At 38.7% G+C, this 16,632-nt stretch overlaps 1 protein-coding gene and 1 non-coding gene across 8 annotated transcripts in view; both read right to left on the bottom strand.

Annotated features, from left to right (window-relative positions):
• The window catches only part of Rc3h2 (ring finger and CCCH-type domains 2), a 67,131-nt gene that overhangs the window by 33,525 nt on the left and 16,974 nt on the right, over nucleotides 1–16,632 (bottom strand). For all 7 annotated transcript variants that reach the window (XM_006992537.4, XM_006992538.4, XM_015986184.3 and 4 more), the window contains 5 exons: nucleotides 14,276–14,451; nucleotides 8,475–8,675; nucleotides 7,753–7,885; nucleotides 7,511–7,629; nucleotides 6,049–6,161 (listed from right to left, as the gene is read on the bottom strand). In XM_006992537.4, coding sequence (XP_006992599.1) covers nucleotides 6,049–6,161; nucleotides 7,511–7,629; nucleotides 7,753–7,885; nucleotides 8,475–8,675; nucleotides 14,276–14,451 — 742 coding nt within the window. The remainder of the gene's footprint in view (nucleotides 1–6,048; nucleotides 6,162–7,510; nucleotides 7,630–7,752; nucleotides 7,886–8,474; nucleotides 8,676–14,275; nucleotides 14,452–16,632) is intronic.
• Nucleotides 7,974–8,084, bottom strand: LOC121829242 (small nucleolar RNA SNORD90). The gene has a single exon (XR_006072024.1). It is a non-coding gene; the product is annotated as a small nucleolar RNA SNORD90 (small nucleolar RNA).

Below are 16,632 nucleotides of genomic sequence, written 5' to 3'. Positions count from 1 at the left end.
GCCTAGGAAAACCTGTATGTCAGATGTTTGCATTGAGATTCGCAATGACAAAACTGCAGTTATGAAATAGCAACAAACCTCAAATATTATGGATTGGGATGGACTTTTTTGTATGATGATAGAAATGTAAAGCTATATTTTGACTCAACTCTGGTTTATAATATACTTTATAATAAAAATTGAAGTTTATAAATATCTATTCAGATTAACAAAAGCTAACTTATGTCTTTGCCAAATGTTTAACACCAAGCCTCTAGAAAATTTAAATAAATGTCATATGTTTGACAAATGGGGTATCTGATAAACAAGATAAATATTCTATGATGAAGTTTCTAGTCCTCCGAGAAGGTCCTTTCTCAGAGTTGGGCCACACCCCAACTCACAAGCCCCATTTCTCCTGTTCCCATTTGGCCCTGGGATCTTTCCCCATCACTCTTCCTTGCCTTCTCAGGAAACAGTAAGTCCTAGTCAAATGAAAGCTGCTAGTATATTGAAGACTGTTAGGAAACACAAGTTGATAGTCATTCATACCTAATAGAAACAGTCCTCAAATGCTCAGAGATCTGCAGAATATAGTATTTAAAATGTTTAATTAAAAAGCTTTTTATGATAGAGACATGCTGGCTCCTAGCAGCACCTTTATTTCCTCCAAAGAAGATGGATGGGCACAAAAGAACCTCCAACCAGAACTTACTCCAGAGTGGCAGCACCAACCACTGAGCAAAAACTGCCTTTCACCTCAACTACTACCTTTTGCCTCAACTCTTGCCAGGACCTTCTTCAGACCCTGGACAACAGGACTCTGGGAAACTAATGCCTCACTTTTGCCTAGACAAGGTAAGGTTGTCTTTCTCACAAGTTTCTAACCAACAACTGTTGGATCTTCTGAGGCCTGTCAGGCCTAGGTCTGGCAGCCGAAGACTGATGTTGTTGCCCTGAGACCTCTGCTCTCAAAGACCATGGAGGACCCTGAGGTGACTGTCTAGGTAGCCAGCAGGTAAGTCTATCACTTTCAATCGCTAACTCAGGTAAAATTTATCCTTCTTAGATCTCTGATTTGACAACCACATTTTGTCAGTCCAACAGCAGCAACCGAGGCTTCAGCTGCCTTCTCAGTTCTCTGTGTAAAATTCACAGGCCTCATTCTCTTAGAGCTGATACTAAGTCTAGACACAGTTCACCTTCCTACCAGACTCAAAAAGGGATAAACTCACTTTGCAATGACTGCTCTCATTGTGAATTCTTCTGGTGAATTATCTCCTGGTGAATTAGAAAAAAAGAAGGAAGCCAGGTGGCAGTAAGAGCACTCCTTTAATCCCAGCACTCAAGAGGCAGAGCCAGGCAGATCTCTGTGAGTTCAAGGGCAGCCTGGTCTACAGAGTGAGTTCCAGGACAGGCACCAAAACTACACAAAGAAACCCTGTCTCAAAAAAAAAAAAAAAAAAGAAAGAAAGAAAGAAAGAAAGAAAAAAGAAAAAAGAAAAAGAGAAGGTGCTTTAAGGTTTGTTTATGTGAAGGTAGGTAGGAAAGTTGTCTCACTTCTGTTCACTTACTTATCCTTCTCAGATCTCATAGTGTTTGCCAGTTCTAACTGCTCTCTCCACCAACTCCAAGGAACCTTGGTAGCTCATTAGTAAGTTTCCTGTTAAAAGTACAGACAGGTGTGCCTCATTCATAGCCTTCATTATACAGGATAAACTGGTTTCAGATGTAACTTTAGAGGTTCAGGGTTTCAACACTGATAAATACAGTTTTAATAAACTGATAGAGTACTGACTACAGACAGTCTTGGGAGTCCTTAAACTTCTGTGGACTTGACTGGACCCAGCTTGTAGAGACAGGCTAGCATTAGAGAGGTTATGGAAGACTTCCTCCTCCTCCTTCACTCACTCAACCACTTCCATTCAGTAAATTTCGTCTGGTTAGAGATTTAATGATGTGTTTCACTGGGCTGAAACCAGGCCCAAGAAATGTTCATACCTTTTAACCCCAAACCACAGCTTTTGCTATGACACCAAGATATAAGTCTGTTCCAGTTGTTTTACAAACACTTTGCAAGTTCCTGCACAGATCTACCCCTCCTGCGAGACTCGTGCCAAGGTCAGACCCTGAAAAGGCCCTCCAGATACACCACCATTGTATCCACCAAGGACACCAACCAGGTGAATACTGGCAGGTTGGCTTCAGCCACAAGCCCACTTATAAAAACTCCATCATCTCCTAATTTGTTGACACTTTTACAGGATGGATGGGGGCATTTCCCACCTCCAGAGAAACAGCAGATGTGATGGCTCCTGTACTCCTGATTTGGCATGCCATTCCACCAAGCTCCTGGAACATCACTGCTGGTATCACTACTCCAGACTCAAGGGCATATCTGCTCTGTCATCTGGCTCATCCACATTGCCCCTTCTGTACACCAGGGCACTTCTCCATCCCATTCTTTCTGGCAGTTATCACTCTTCCCATGGGCAGCCCCACTCATGAGACCAATGATAACAATCTATTTTTTTCCCCAAGCAACCTGCCTTCTCAGCTCCCTCACAGAATGCTTCTTCACTCACACCGCCCACTGTGTGTAACTCACAATTTCCCCCTCCCAACTTGGTCCCAATCAGCAAGAAGTTTTTTTCTTTCTTTCTTTCTTTCTTTCTTTCTTTCTTTCTTTCTTTCTTTCTTTCTTTCTTTCTTTCTCTCTCTCTCTCTCTCTCTCTCTCTCTCTCTCTCTCTCTCTCTCTCTCTCTCTCTTCCTCCCTCCCTCCCTCCCTCCCTCCCTCCCTCCCTCCCTCCCTCCCTTCCTTTTTTTTTTAGGAAGAAGTTTTTCAAGACAGCATTTCACTGTGTAGCCTTGGCTGTCCTGGAACTCACTCTGTAAGCCTGGCCTCAAACTCAGATATCTGCCTGCCTCTGCCTCCTCAGTGCTGGGATTAAAGGCATGTGCTACCACCACCCAGTTTACATTAAAATTTTTTCTTTTCTTTCTTTTTCTTTCTCGAGACAGGGTTTCTCTGTGTAGATTTGATGCCTGTCCTGGATCTCGCTCTTTAGACCAGGCTAGCTTTGAAGTCACAAAGATCCACCTGCCTCTGCCTCCCAAGTACTGGGATTAAAGGTGTGCACCACTGCTGCCTAACATATTAAAAATTTTAACAGTAGCAGAAGTCAGTTATGAAGTAGCAACAAAAATAATCTTATGGTTGGCGGTCACCACAACATGCAACATGAGGAAATATATTAAAGGGTTACAGCATTAAGAAAGGTGAGAAACACAGTCCTAGAGCCTAAAAAAAAAAAATGGTTCAGAGTGTTTACTGCTTTTCCAGAGTACACAAGTTCAAATCGGAGTACTCAAATCAGGGGGCTCACAACTGCCCATAACTCCAGCCCCAAGAGACCTGTGCCCTCTTCTGGCTTCCATGGGCATGCATACAAAGATACATACACATATATAAGCAAAAAAATTTTTTTAATTATATAATACAAATTCTAGACCCAGAGCTAAGCCTATGAACATAGCAGTCTTTTTGCAGCTTTTAATGGGGGGTTGGGGGGTTGTCAGAAAAGAGAAGCATATTCCTAGTCTTCTCTACACAAACACACTTTTTCTTATCATGGTGCAGCTACAGCTAGAGATCCTAACATGCTGACCACAAAGGAAAGGAGACAACAAAAAAATTATACAAATACACATATATGTATAATAAAGATCTATACAGTATAATATATATACAATATAAAGATGTATATACATAGATATACATATAAATACATAAAGCTTACACTTATGGAAGACAGACAATAACTACATTAGGAACTGGTAACTACAACACATAAGCCAAACCTGCTTATCTTTCTAAGTAATGTTTACAGCTATGCCCACTTTACACATTGTCTGTGTAAATTAAGTGGTTATCAAAGAAACTGTTTAGCCTACAAAGCCAAAAATATTTTGTATACAGACCTCACAGAAAAAGAATGTCAACTTCTAAAGTAGAGCTTTTTATTAAATCCATTAATAAATGTGACAAAGATTCTAGCTGACATGAAGCAGTGAAGGGATCCTGCTGAATACATGAATGAGGAACAGGGTAAGGAAAAGCCCCAAAGGAAAGGCTAGAACAGAACATGGGGATGATATGAAGGTTAAAGGCACACAATACACACCAGAAACCAATAGGATATCATGGTGGCTTGAACCTAAGAGTGCAAATCTGAGCTAGGTAGTAGTGGTGGTGCACACTTTTAATCTCAGCAGTCAGGAGGCAGAGGCAGGTGAATCTCTGAGTTCAAGACCAGTCTGGTCTACAGTGCAAGTTCCAGGGCAGCCAGGACTGTTACACAGAGAAACCCTGTCTCAAAAAAATTTATAAGGTGACATCTGAAAAGGCAGGGAATTTATTGGTCATAACCTTCATTTTGCATCTTTAACTGGAAGGCAACAAGATCAGAGAGAAGAAAAGGAAAGCTACATGTGAAGAACTTTGCTTTTAAAAGATTTCTCTGCTTTGTGAAAATAACAGGAGACTACATGAGCAACAGTAGATTTAAGAAGTTAGGAGGGGGACTGGAAAGATGGCTCAACAAGTGGTTAAGGGCACTCACTGACTGTTCTCCCAAAGTACCTGGGTTCAATTCCCAGCTCTCATGTGACAGCTAACAACTATTGGCAACTCCAGGATCAGACAAACATGCAGGCAAAACACCAATGCATATAAAATAAAAATAAATACATTATTATGAAGTTAGGAGGGGCTGCGCAGTGGTGGCGCATGCCTTTAATGTCAGCACTCAGGAAGCAGAGGCAGGCACACCTGAGTTCAAAGACGGCCTGGTCTACAGAGCGAGTCCCAGAATAGCCAAGGCTACACAGAGAAATCCTGTCCAAAAGAAAACAACAACAACAACAACAACAAAAACAAGGATAAGAGAGATCAAAAACTTGTGATGATAGCTTAAGACCCAGGAAGCTAGAATGGCAGAACTTGGTCAATGACTATACAGGAAAGAGCACAGGGAGATTGCTGACAAAGGAGATTCCCAAACCATGCCCTACATAACTAGTTTAAAAGGCAGAAACCAATAGAACAAAGACCCTAAAGGGGCATCAGGAGACAATTAGCTCAATTGAAAATACAGATGCACACTAAGAGGTGGTAAAATGTCAGTTACTTAACAGAAAGCCTAGGTCACTTTTTTGGTGGGTTTTGATGAAAACTCTTATCATAATTTACTTTTATGTCTAAAGTAAATAGACAAAGAAGTAGTAACTGGTATGTCTCAAAGCCAGGACAAATGGCTGAGGTGTCTATTTAACATATCAAAGCAGACAAAACTACCAGGTTCTAAAAGCTGCCCTCAGTCTCAGTCCCTATCTGTTATAAGGTTATGACTGGCATATCCTTCCCTATGTAATCCAGACATTTTTGTTACCCAGTCCTTTTTGTCTACCCTTTACCCTCCTGGCCTCTTGGTCTCCTGGTTCCCTATCCCCACAACTCTCCTCACATGGCCTGGTTTAGGGTCTGTTTCACTTTGGACTCTCCCACATGTCTCTGCCTCAGGCTATGCTCTCCTTTTTATCAACAATAAATATTATCCGCCACCATATCTAGGAGCAGTCACTTCCTCCTTTTTTATTTTTTATATTTCTTTTTTTTTCATTCAGTAACTTACAGAAAAATGTTAAAAGTAAAATGTAAAAATGTTAAAAGAGCAAAAGTCAGAAAAATATCTACATTTTTGCCTGAGATTTTGCTGATATGTTCAACTGAACCTGAGTAAATAAGATAAAGGCAAATAGTAGTTTCATTCTACACAGGTTAAAAGAAACATGGATTCCAGTTATCAAAGTTTGCAAATATGACTCTTTTTTTCAAGTATGACCTTTTAATGCTAATCTTATTCCTAGTTTAATCTTCTCATGGGTTAAAAAAAATAGCCATTTTGCAATTCACATTATTTGTATTTTGAAACATCACAAAAGGTAATACTGTATGTAGCACTCCCTCAATGAATGACCCTATATGAAAGACATTTCTCCAGACTTACTTTTCAAGCTCTTCCTGAGAATGGGCAAATGTACAATTTGTTCCTCGTGGACAACCCCCTTGTTGTCGCAAATCTCGGCACATGCTAGTTTTGTACTTGCTGTTTGGCTGAGGCTATACCAACAAGCATTTAGCAAATGGAAAAGAGAAGATATCAGTTACTATTCACTCTTTGGACTTTAGAACTAACTTAATGAGTAGACCACCCTTAAGTCTCTTTCACAACAGAGAAGGAATTTTCATGCAGAAAAAGTTCCACCCATCATTTCCTATTGTGAGAGTGGCAGACACTCCTGAGGGAGCCTTCAGGTCTTCTTTCCAAAGGTTAGTTGAAACTGACTCAAATTTATATCTATTTATTTCTCAGACAATGTAATTTTCATGGAAAATATTTCTCAATTTATTACTATCTTCAAATTGTGATAACAAAATGAAACAATTTGTAAAAGCACTTTAAAAAAAAAAAAAAGGCAGACTTGATCTTTACCCATTTAAAACCCTCCCAGAAAAGTTGAAGGGAAAATTATCACTTCATTAGTTCACTTGCATGACAGTGATGAAAGAAAATGAATCTTAACTGCTATAATGTGCATCAAAATCTAAGAAGTTGCTCTTATTTCTGTGACCTTAATAAGATAAAGCATTCCTCATTCAGTTGGCACCTGAATATTATATTTACTGAATAAAATATGGATAGAAGAGTAAGAAGTTATCAGATTTGGGAGTACTTTTGACCCTACCTCTTTCAGATACTGATAGCATACCTTTCAATATGATATCTAAACCCTTTAAATTTCAGCTTGGCAATAGCAATTACACTCCAGTTAGTTGTCAAGATTAGAAATAAAATATGTAAAACATTATACACAGGAAGTGGCCCAAAACAACTCAACAAATGAAGAGTCATTTGGATAAGGAATTATATTTTAACTTCCCATTCTAAAGCACACTAAAAATATTGGGGAATTTCAAATTCCATATATATTACAAAACAGATTTTCACTTGAGAGATAACAACAGAGTAAAAAACTTACTGCTGAAAAAAAAAATGTTTGGAATGAATCAATACATTTGCAATCAGGAATTCATGTCCAAACACCCTCTGAACTCATTATATATTGAAATGCTAACCAACTCAAATAAAAAGTGAGTTTTTCCCAAAAGTACAAAATCAGGTTTCCAAGAAGGCTAGGTATGTCACTCAATGTCAGCGTTGTAGCCAAGCCTTTCAGGCATGGAGCTTTGGGTTCAATGCCTGTGCAGCCACACATGTACATCCACACATGCACATTCACACATGTACATCCACATATGCACATCCCCCTACTACACACACAACTTCTAAGAGGAAAGGGTTATATAAGGAGTCTTATTATTAGCTAATGCTAATTAAATTGTTAATATGTTCAGGATGAAACTGTGTCAGACACAGAAGTAGTCAAAAGTGTAATAAATCAACTTACCTGAGGTGTCTCGTGGCCTTTTCTACTATAATTTTGTATGAAGTCCACAAGACCATGAACCACTGTTTTAACAGCTACCATTGCATTTTCCAACTGTTCCCAAGTTGGTGAAACAGCATCTAAATTAAGAGCCAAAGGGATGGGGTAGGGGATGGAGGAGACAACATATCAACAATCATTCCCTTGTGCTATTTACATCAGAGTTCCATAAAGTACAAGCACTGGTACATTTTCCCACATACCTGGATTAGGGTCTATGTTTGCAAGAAGCTCTAAATGAGGCCTTAGTCTATTTAAATTAGCTGGGTCACCAGTTCGTTGCAAAACAATTGTCAATTCCTGGACACTCTTTGCAAATGATTCCGGAGACTGTAGCTAACAAACAGAAAAGGGAATGATTTTTACTCTGGATTTTAGAACACACCTATATTCAAATGCTTTCCAATAGATTAATTTTCTTAATAAGTTTTCAAGTGTCTTCAGATTTCATAATAGGACGATCAATGATGAATTAAATTTTCATCTCAGAATCTGCCCTATGAAACTCATCACTAGACACTTAGAAAACCTATTTATCAGTTATACTAGCTCTCTAGGCCCAGAATGTAGATAAGTTTTCAACCTTACAACGCTATAAAAGCAAAACATACTCAGTAGAAAGTGTTCCACATTTTACATCTAATTTTTCCCAGATGAGTGATATGAAATACAGTATTTACATTGTGGTACAATAGCACTGAGCTACAGCTCTAAGTGAGCCACGTAATTGCATGATGGTAAAAGCCAATACTCCACAAAGCCCAAAGTGTACAATGCTGGTAAGTTATCATGTTCACTAGGTTAGACGTGTGAAATTAATGTCTGGGTCAGGTGGGCACATTGGGTTATAAACAGAGGAGTGTATGTGTGATAGTACTCTGTGAAATAGAAAGGGTATAAGATCAGTACCTCTAATTTCACAAACCTTATCAATGATAGATTGCATGTGTGATTTATGAGCCAAGTCCCCATATAGCAGCGAGGACCACTGCTCAGGTGAAATACGGAGTCCTGCTTCCATAGCAATGTGAACAATTTGGGCATCATGTTCTCTGCGCAGTGCCTCATAACTCCGAAATTCCTCCTTTAGCTGCATCAGGGAAGAGTCTTCATCCCTTTTAGTAACCTAAAAATGGAAAACAAAAAACAAAAAACAAAAAAACCAAACTCAATCAAATTATCTTGCTCTTTCCCCTTACCCAATTCATTTACTTTGGGTGTGAGGGTTGGGATAAAAGGAGATATATACCAGACACCACACAAAATAGAAAATGTCAACACAAATTCTTTTCAGAAAAAAAAAAAAAAAAGAAATTATGTAACTATGTATTCAGTCCTTGTCTTCAAGAAGGTCATCAGCATTTGGCAGGGAAGAAAGACTTAGAAAAAAAAAATTATAGTAATGGTCCTATAAGGGTCCATAGCAACACAAACAAAAGGCAATTAAATATGATGAGGAAACAGAAGAAAATTGTTCAGAAAAGGTCTTCTCTTGGCTGAAGACTATATGACCTACGTCATGAAAAATAAGATTTTTTTAAAATATTTATTTATTATGTATACAGAATGAATGACTGCAGGCCAGAAGAGGGCACCAGATCTCACTACCATGTGGTTGCTGGGAACTGAACTCAGGACCTCTGGAAGAGCAGTCAGTGCTCTTAACCTCTGAGCCATCTTTCCAGCCCCGAAAAATAAGATTTCTTTAGGAAGAGGAAAGAGGGAAGAGGGAAAACCAAATTCTAAAAAAGAAAAAGGTAAAATAGAAAAATGAATGAGCAGAGGACACAAAGTTAAAAATTATTATTTTGTTAAAAATTATTATATATTATATATAATTATTATTATATTGGTCAGTGAAGACTCAAAGATGGCCTTAAATATGATGATAAATAAGGTGTTAAATCCCGAAGTGAACAAAAAGTCACCAAGAATTTTTATAGAAGGGCTATGAACAGATACATGTCTTTAAAAAAAACATCCTTTTCCTTGGTTGGAAAGTTTGTTTGTTTGTTTGTTTGTTTGTTTTTTCTGTTTTAGTGAAAAAGAGTCTTGCTTTCTTATTTGAGGAAGAGCAGGGCTGAGTGCATTGCATCTTTTTATTTACTATGGTTCTTTAAGAAATGAGATATTGCAGTTTCAGAAAGTAGAGTCCTGTTTCTAAGGTTAAGATTGTCTTTGTACGAAGAACAGTGCTGTGTAGGATGAGTACTTGTTTTTGTTTTTGAATATTCATAAAATCTGTGTGTGTGTGTGTGTGTGTGTGTGTGTGTGTGTGTGTGTGTGTGTGTGTGTGTGTGTGTACAGGTCAGAGGACAACCGTGGGAGTGAGTACTCATCTTCCATCTTGTCTCTGTAGGCCATTTCTGAGGAAATTTCCTTTCACCTTCTATCCATCTCACTGTATAGGCTCTGGGATTTAAGATTCAAAGCACATAAAACCACACTAAATTCTGAGATTCAGACAGGACAAACCATTTGATCTATTCAAACTTCAACTTTTCCTGCTGAGCATGAGGGTGCAAGCTTAAAATACCAGCATTCAAGAAGCTCAAACAGAAGAATCACGAGCACAAGTTTGGCTTGCAATATATAATAAGACCTTGTCACAAACAAACACAACTTTGTATTCCTCACTGGTGAAAGAAAACAGCTCCAGATTACCTCAGTGATTGAGTATATTAAGAAGATCTGCCGCTGCAGCCTAGCCTTGTCTCAAAATTGCAGAAATCCCCTTGTCCAAACCTCTCAAGTACTAGGATTACAGGTGTGGACCACTATGCCTTGCCTTAGTAACTTTTTATTTCTGCTGCTGATACATTTGACAGTAGCAATATGTCCCTCAAAACATCAACATGAGGAAATGGACCATCAACTAAGAATCAATAGGTCATATATTCTTTGGGAATTTAAAATTACTTAAGAGTTTGGGCCAGGCGGTGATGGCGCACACCTTTAATCCCAGCACTTGGGAGGCAGAGCCAGGCGGATCTCTGTAAGTTCGAGGCCAGCCTGGGCTACCAAGTGAGATCCAGGAAAGGCATAAAGCTACACAGAGAAACCCTGTCTCGAAAAACCAAAAAAAAAAAAAAAAAAGAAAAAAAAGAAAAAAATCGAGTTTGGGACATACAAAATTTTAACTAAGACACTTCTTCTTATTTATTTTATGTGTATGAGTATTCACCTGCATGTATATATGTACATCACAGGTGTGCTTTGTGCCCATGGAGACCAGAAAAGGATGTCAAGATTCCCTGAAACCACCATGTGGATGCTGAAAACTAAATCCAGGTCTTCTTCAAGAGGAGCAAGTATTCCTGTCATTGAGCCACTGAGTCACTCCAGCCCCAATCAATAGAATCTTACACATTTAATAAGGAGTGGGGTGTGGATGTAACTTAAAAGCCAGTATTCTTCAATAACCCACTATAAAAGAACAACAGAGAGGGGCTGAAGAGATGGTTCAGCGGTTAAGAGCATTGCTTGCTCTTACAGAGGCCCTGAGTTCAATTCCCAGCAACCACATTGTGGCTCACACCATCTGTAATGGGATTAGATTCCTTCTTCTGGTGTACATGAAGACAGAGCACTCATAGACATAAAATATATGAATAAATAAATATATATTTAAAAAAAAGAAGATCAGAGAAACAAAAGAATTATTAACTTAAATGGGGGGGTAAGGGAACTAAAGACCTAGAGGATTATAACATACCTCTAAGCACCATATAGTGCACACATGCCCACGGGTAGCAAGAGCACCCAAGAACCTGAAGAAAGACTTGGGTAACTAACAGGGGCTGATCCAATTAGTATTAATATGCATCAAAATCATTTGTGAAGGGCTGCTGGAGATGTACCTGAGTTGATCGAGTACTTGCCTGGCATGCACAAAGCTGGGGTTTGAGCCTCACTACCACATAAAAACTAGGCATTAAAGTGATGCACTCCCATAATCTCAGCAATTGGGAGTAAAAGGAAGAGGATCAGAAGTTTAAAGTCATCCTCAGCTACAAAACAGGTCAGCCTACGTTACAGGAGAACCTATCTTTTAGGGAAAAAAAACAAAACACAAAAAATAAAATTTGTGAAGCTTTGAAAGACATACTCTCAAATCTACTGAATGAGAATTCTTGATGGTAGAGCCCAGGAACATACACATATGATAACTCCGGTGCTGAACTTTCAGTTGGGAACCACTACACTAAGCATGACAATCATTAATTCCCCTTGTTCTGATTCCATGCTTGGTAAACAAAGGCTCTCTACAGGAAAATATGTACCAATATAACATTAATTATTTGGTGTGTATATATGTAGACATGCATGTGCCATGAGAGGACAAGTTTCAGGAGTCAGTTCTATCCTTCCACCAGGGATTAAATTTGTCATCTGATTCAAGAGCCGGACCTTTACCCACAGAGTCATCTCATTTGACGTGAATTTCAATCCTTATTAGAAATTACTTAGGTTGGGCAGTGGTGGCACACACCTTTAATCCCAGCACTTTGGAGGCAGAGGCAGGTGGATCTTTGTGACTTCAAAGCTAGCCTGGTCTAAAGAGTGAGTTCCAGGACAGCTAGGGTTACACTAAGAAATCCTGTCTCAAAAACTGCCCACCCCCTCAAAAGAAATTCAAAAGTTGAGAAGATTGCCAAACTGTTATTTTGTTTGATGGATGTGAAGACTACTTTGGGCCACTGAAAGATTAGAAAAGCTACCTGCATCCTTGTTTTCTGTTATCAAAGTGTAGGTTGTTTAGCTAGCACCTGAAAAATGCATAGATTTGTAAATAGACTTCTTGGTTTTTTTGAAAGTAAATCACACGCATCTAGGTTCCTTTGCTCATTTTAAGGCTCTAAGATTGAAAAAGGTTTCCTTGGAAGTACTCCAGTTTAGAAAATAGGTGATTGACGATGGAAGTATGTTCAAATGGGGTCATTTACCTTTGCTAATGAGGTTGGGACACTCTCTCATAGTCATAGTGCTTGATTTCATATCCTTAAAGGAGGTTATGTGTCATTCACACTTGACTGACTAGGCTTTTCCATGGTGTTCACTGAAGTATCCAATTCTTTTTTCCTACAGGTATCAAACTGCTCTGTGGTTTATGATTGTTACATATTTATAGTTTCCAGTGTTATCTGGCAATTACATCACAATAACTTAGGATATATTTCAATTTTCTCATTTCGGCCTTACAGCCCTGTAATTTAAAATGCTAAAGATATGCAGACGGAAATGCCAAAAGGTCTCACTTAAGTGACATTTACTTTTGGAAAATTAATCACTGTCCAATGCCTTTAATCAGCTTTGTCAGTTTAGTAACCAGATTTTTGTAGGTGTATGACCTTTCCTCAGGATTAAGATTATTGTAATCATGATCACATATACAAATCATCAGTTTATTTCTTTTCTCTTTTTTTCTTTTTGGTTTTTCGAGACAGGGTTTCTTGAGACAGGGTTTCTCTGTGTAACAGTCCTGGAACTTGTTCTGTAGACCAGGCTGGCCTCGACTCACAAAGATCTACCTGTCTCTACCTCCCAAGTTACGGGATTAAAGGTGTGTGCTGTCATACCTGGCTAACCTTGAATTTCTTGTGGACTATTTTCACATGAAAGACTTTTATCACTACCCAAAAGATAAAAACAAAACAAAAACAAAAAACCCCAATGGATTACAAATATTTCCTATTCTTTTGAAGTCTACAAAATAATTTGGGACTCCATGGTGTTTTGTTTTGTTTTGTTTTATTAAGACAGGGTTCTCAGTGTATCCCTGGTTATCCTGGAACTCACTCTATAGATTGGGCTGGCCTCAAACCCAGAGATCTGCCTATTTCTGCCGCCGAAGTTCTGGGATTAAAGGCCATTGGGACTCCTTGTTTAAAACAAAAGAAGTGAGGCTTCTTCGCTTTTGTAGGGCAAAAGACATGGTCAATAAGACAAAAAGACAGTCTACAGAATGGAAAAAGATCTTCACCAACCCCACATCTGACAGGAGGCTGATCTCCAAAATACATTAAAAAAAAAAAAAAAAACAAAAACCCTCAAGAAACTAGACATCAAAATATCGAATAATCTAATCAGACTGCAACCTACAGATCCAGGGAGGCTACATAGCAGGGGGGACCCTAGGATGACTGTGTCTTATAATAAGTTTTGGTTTTACTTAATCACTGGGCAAGCATCAGTGAAACATTTCACTATTAGGATAAGAATTTGTACTGTAACAAGCTGATGATAGGGGGGAAAAAAAGAAAGAAAGAAAAGTGAGGTGGTGTCTACTTTTTTTGTTGTTGTTGTTGCTTTTTTCAACACATGGTTTCTTAGTATAGTTCTGGTGCCTGTCCTGGAGATCACTCTGTAGGCCAGGCTGGCCTTGAACTCATAGAGATCCACCTGGCTCTGCCTCCAGAGTTCTGGGACTAAAGGCATGTGCCACCACCACCCAGCAAGGTGAGGCTTCTTTAGTTCATTTTTACAAGTTCCTGTAAGAATCTAAAGTTAGGGTTTTACATATGTTCAGTTCAATGTTTCTGAAACCGATAGGTGGTAACAAGTACCTGGTCTCAAAAATTAATGCAGAAGGAAAAATGAAACAATTCTTCTCAACTTTTGAAGTGTTCTGTATGTCTGGGGTCACTACACTAGGTAACATGGATTCTAGGAAGCCTCTGTCTCATATGTAAGCATGTGATCTTCAGAGAGTTGTACAGTACTTACCTTAAAACAAGAAGCTCGATACAGTAGCTGCACAACGTGACCAATACTTGTTTTTGACGCCTGAGGAAATCTTGGTTCTAGTCTTTGCACAACAAAAAGTACTAGAACTTTCCTTGAGAGGGCAGAACCATCTTCTAATGCCAGCAATACCAACTTCAAGGCTTCTTCTTGCATAGCTAGAAGTGGTAAAGGACCAAAGATTAAACTGATGATTTCTGTCCAAGTATATTTGAGTATCAATTTATGGAGGTACACTATGAACAACATACATCTAATTAGCATGAAAAAAGGAAATCACACATATACAAAAACAGTTCATTTTTTTTTTTTTTTTTTTTTGGTTTTTCGAGACAGGGTTTCTCTGTGTAGCTTTGCTACAGTTCATTTTTAAATTGATCAAGGGCCAGCAAAGTGACTCATGAGGTAAAGATGCTTTTGTTGATCAAGGCTAGCAATCTGAATCCCATCCCAAAAGCCCAGGTAAAGGTGGAAGAAGAGAAAAGACTCCACAAAATTGTTCCCCAATGTCCACACATGTCAAGATACACTTGCAGTTAAACAGATCCAACATACACATACATACAATATTAATTTTTTTATTTTTGTTTTTTCAAGACAGGGTTTCTCTTTGTAGCCTTGGCTGTCCTGGAAGACAGGTTGCCCTGTGTAGACCAGGCTGGCCTCAAATTCAGAGATCCACCGCCCTCTGCCTCCTGAGTGCTCAGATTAAAAGCATGCAGCATTATGCCCAGCTTGCAATATTAAAAAAAAAAAAATTTAGATTTATGTGCATGAAAGTTTTCTTTACATGTATGTACATACACCATGTGTGTGCCTGGTGCCATGGAGATTTGAAAGGGTATAGGATCCCTGGAACGGAAGTATATAGATAGTAAGTCACTATGTGGGTACCGGGAATTGAACCTAGGTCCTCTGCAAGAGCAAAGACTGATCTTAATCAGTAAGTCATTTCTACAGCCCCACAAACAAGAATTTTAAACGTTACCAAGCAAAAGAAAACATACTTTGCACTAAATGACCAATCAGAACACAGATGTGAAAAGGACTTTATTTCTCTTATTATTATTTTTAATTGTGTATGTATGAGTGTGAGTCTGTGCATCTGTGCAGGTGCCTTTTCAGGCTAGAGGGGTCTTATCCCTTAGGATCCCTTATCATTACAAACGAGCCACCTGCTACAGATACTGAGAATCAAACTACAGTAGTAGTAACTGCTCTTAATCACTGAGTCATGCTTCCAACCCAGTGAACAAAACTTTTAATAAAATATCTTCTATAGGTATACATCAGAAAGTAGATAATGATGTTAATGGGAAAGCAATTCATAAAACAGAGAACTACTTTGGCAATGATAATTTGCAAAGAACATATATATTTGGTTTATGTCACAAAACAGTTAATGTGCCTGTCAGAAACTATTTATCTATAATTTTAAATAATATTAGCCTTTGGGTAGAAGCCATTAACTTCACTTATGTCAACTTATTTATTATTTATTGGTTTTTCAAGACAGGGTTTCTGTATAGCCCTGGCTATCCTGGAAGACAAGTTGCCCTGTGTAGACCAGGCTGGCCTCAAATTCAGAGATCCACCTGCCTCTGCCTCCCAAGTGCTAGTATTAAAGGCATGTATCAGGACTGCCTGGCTACTTACGTTGTTTTATATTTAGGGAAATACAGAATATTCTCAATCAAATCACGAGGGACTACCAGGTAAATCTAAAATGACAAATGTTCTATAAAATAAATGTTCTGTATTCTTCTAGAATATCAGTGCCAAGAAAGACGGATAACGGTTCAAGATAAAAGAATGCTGACAGCTGGGCATGGTATCGCAGGCCTGTAATACTTGGAAGGCTAAGGCAAGAAGCTCGAGTTCCAGGTTTGCCTGGGCTTCTACATAGTGGGACCCTGAGTATAAATAAACAACTAAAAAGAGACATGATAACACAGTGATTGTGAGCTGGTCTTACACCAGAAAAAAACAATGTCAGAAAATGTATTTTGAGAATAATAGACACCAATAAATATGAAAAGACTGTAGTACTACACCATCTTAAATTTTTTTTTCCCCTTTTTGAGACAGAGTTTCTCTGTGTAGCCTTAGCTATTCTTGGCTGTCCTAGAACTCACTCTGTAGACCATGTTGGCCTCAAACCCAGAGAGATCTGCCTGCCTGTCTCCCAAGTGCTGGGATTAAAGGCGTGAGCCGCCTCTGCTGCCGCTGCCACCGCCACTACCACACGACTCGATGACAATTGTTTTAATTTGATGAATACATTCTTTTAACAGAGCAGTACCCTTGCTTTTATGAAACACACTAAAGTAAAGGAAGAA

Source organism: Peromyscus maniculatus, chromosome 4, assembly GCF_049852395.1.
Source record: "Peromyscus maniculatus bairdii isolate BWxNUB_F1_BW_parent chromosome 4, HU_Pman_BW_mat_3.1, whole genome shotgun sequence".
Lineage (NCBI taxonomy): Eukaryota > Metazoa > Chordata > Mammalia > Rodentia > Cricetidae > Peromyscus > Peromyscus maniculatus.
Note: the sequence above shows the minus strand (reverse complement) of the source record. Positions and strands in the feature narration are given on the sequence as shown.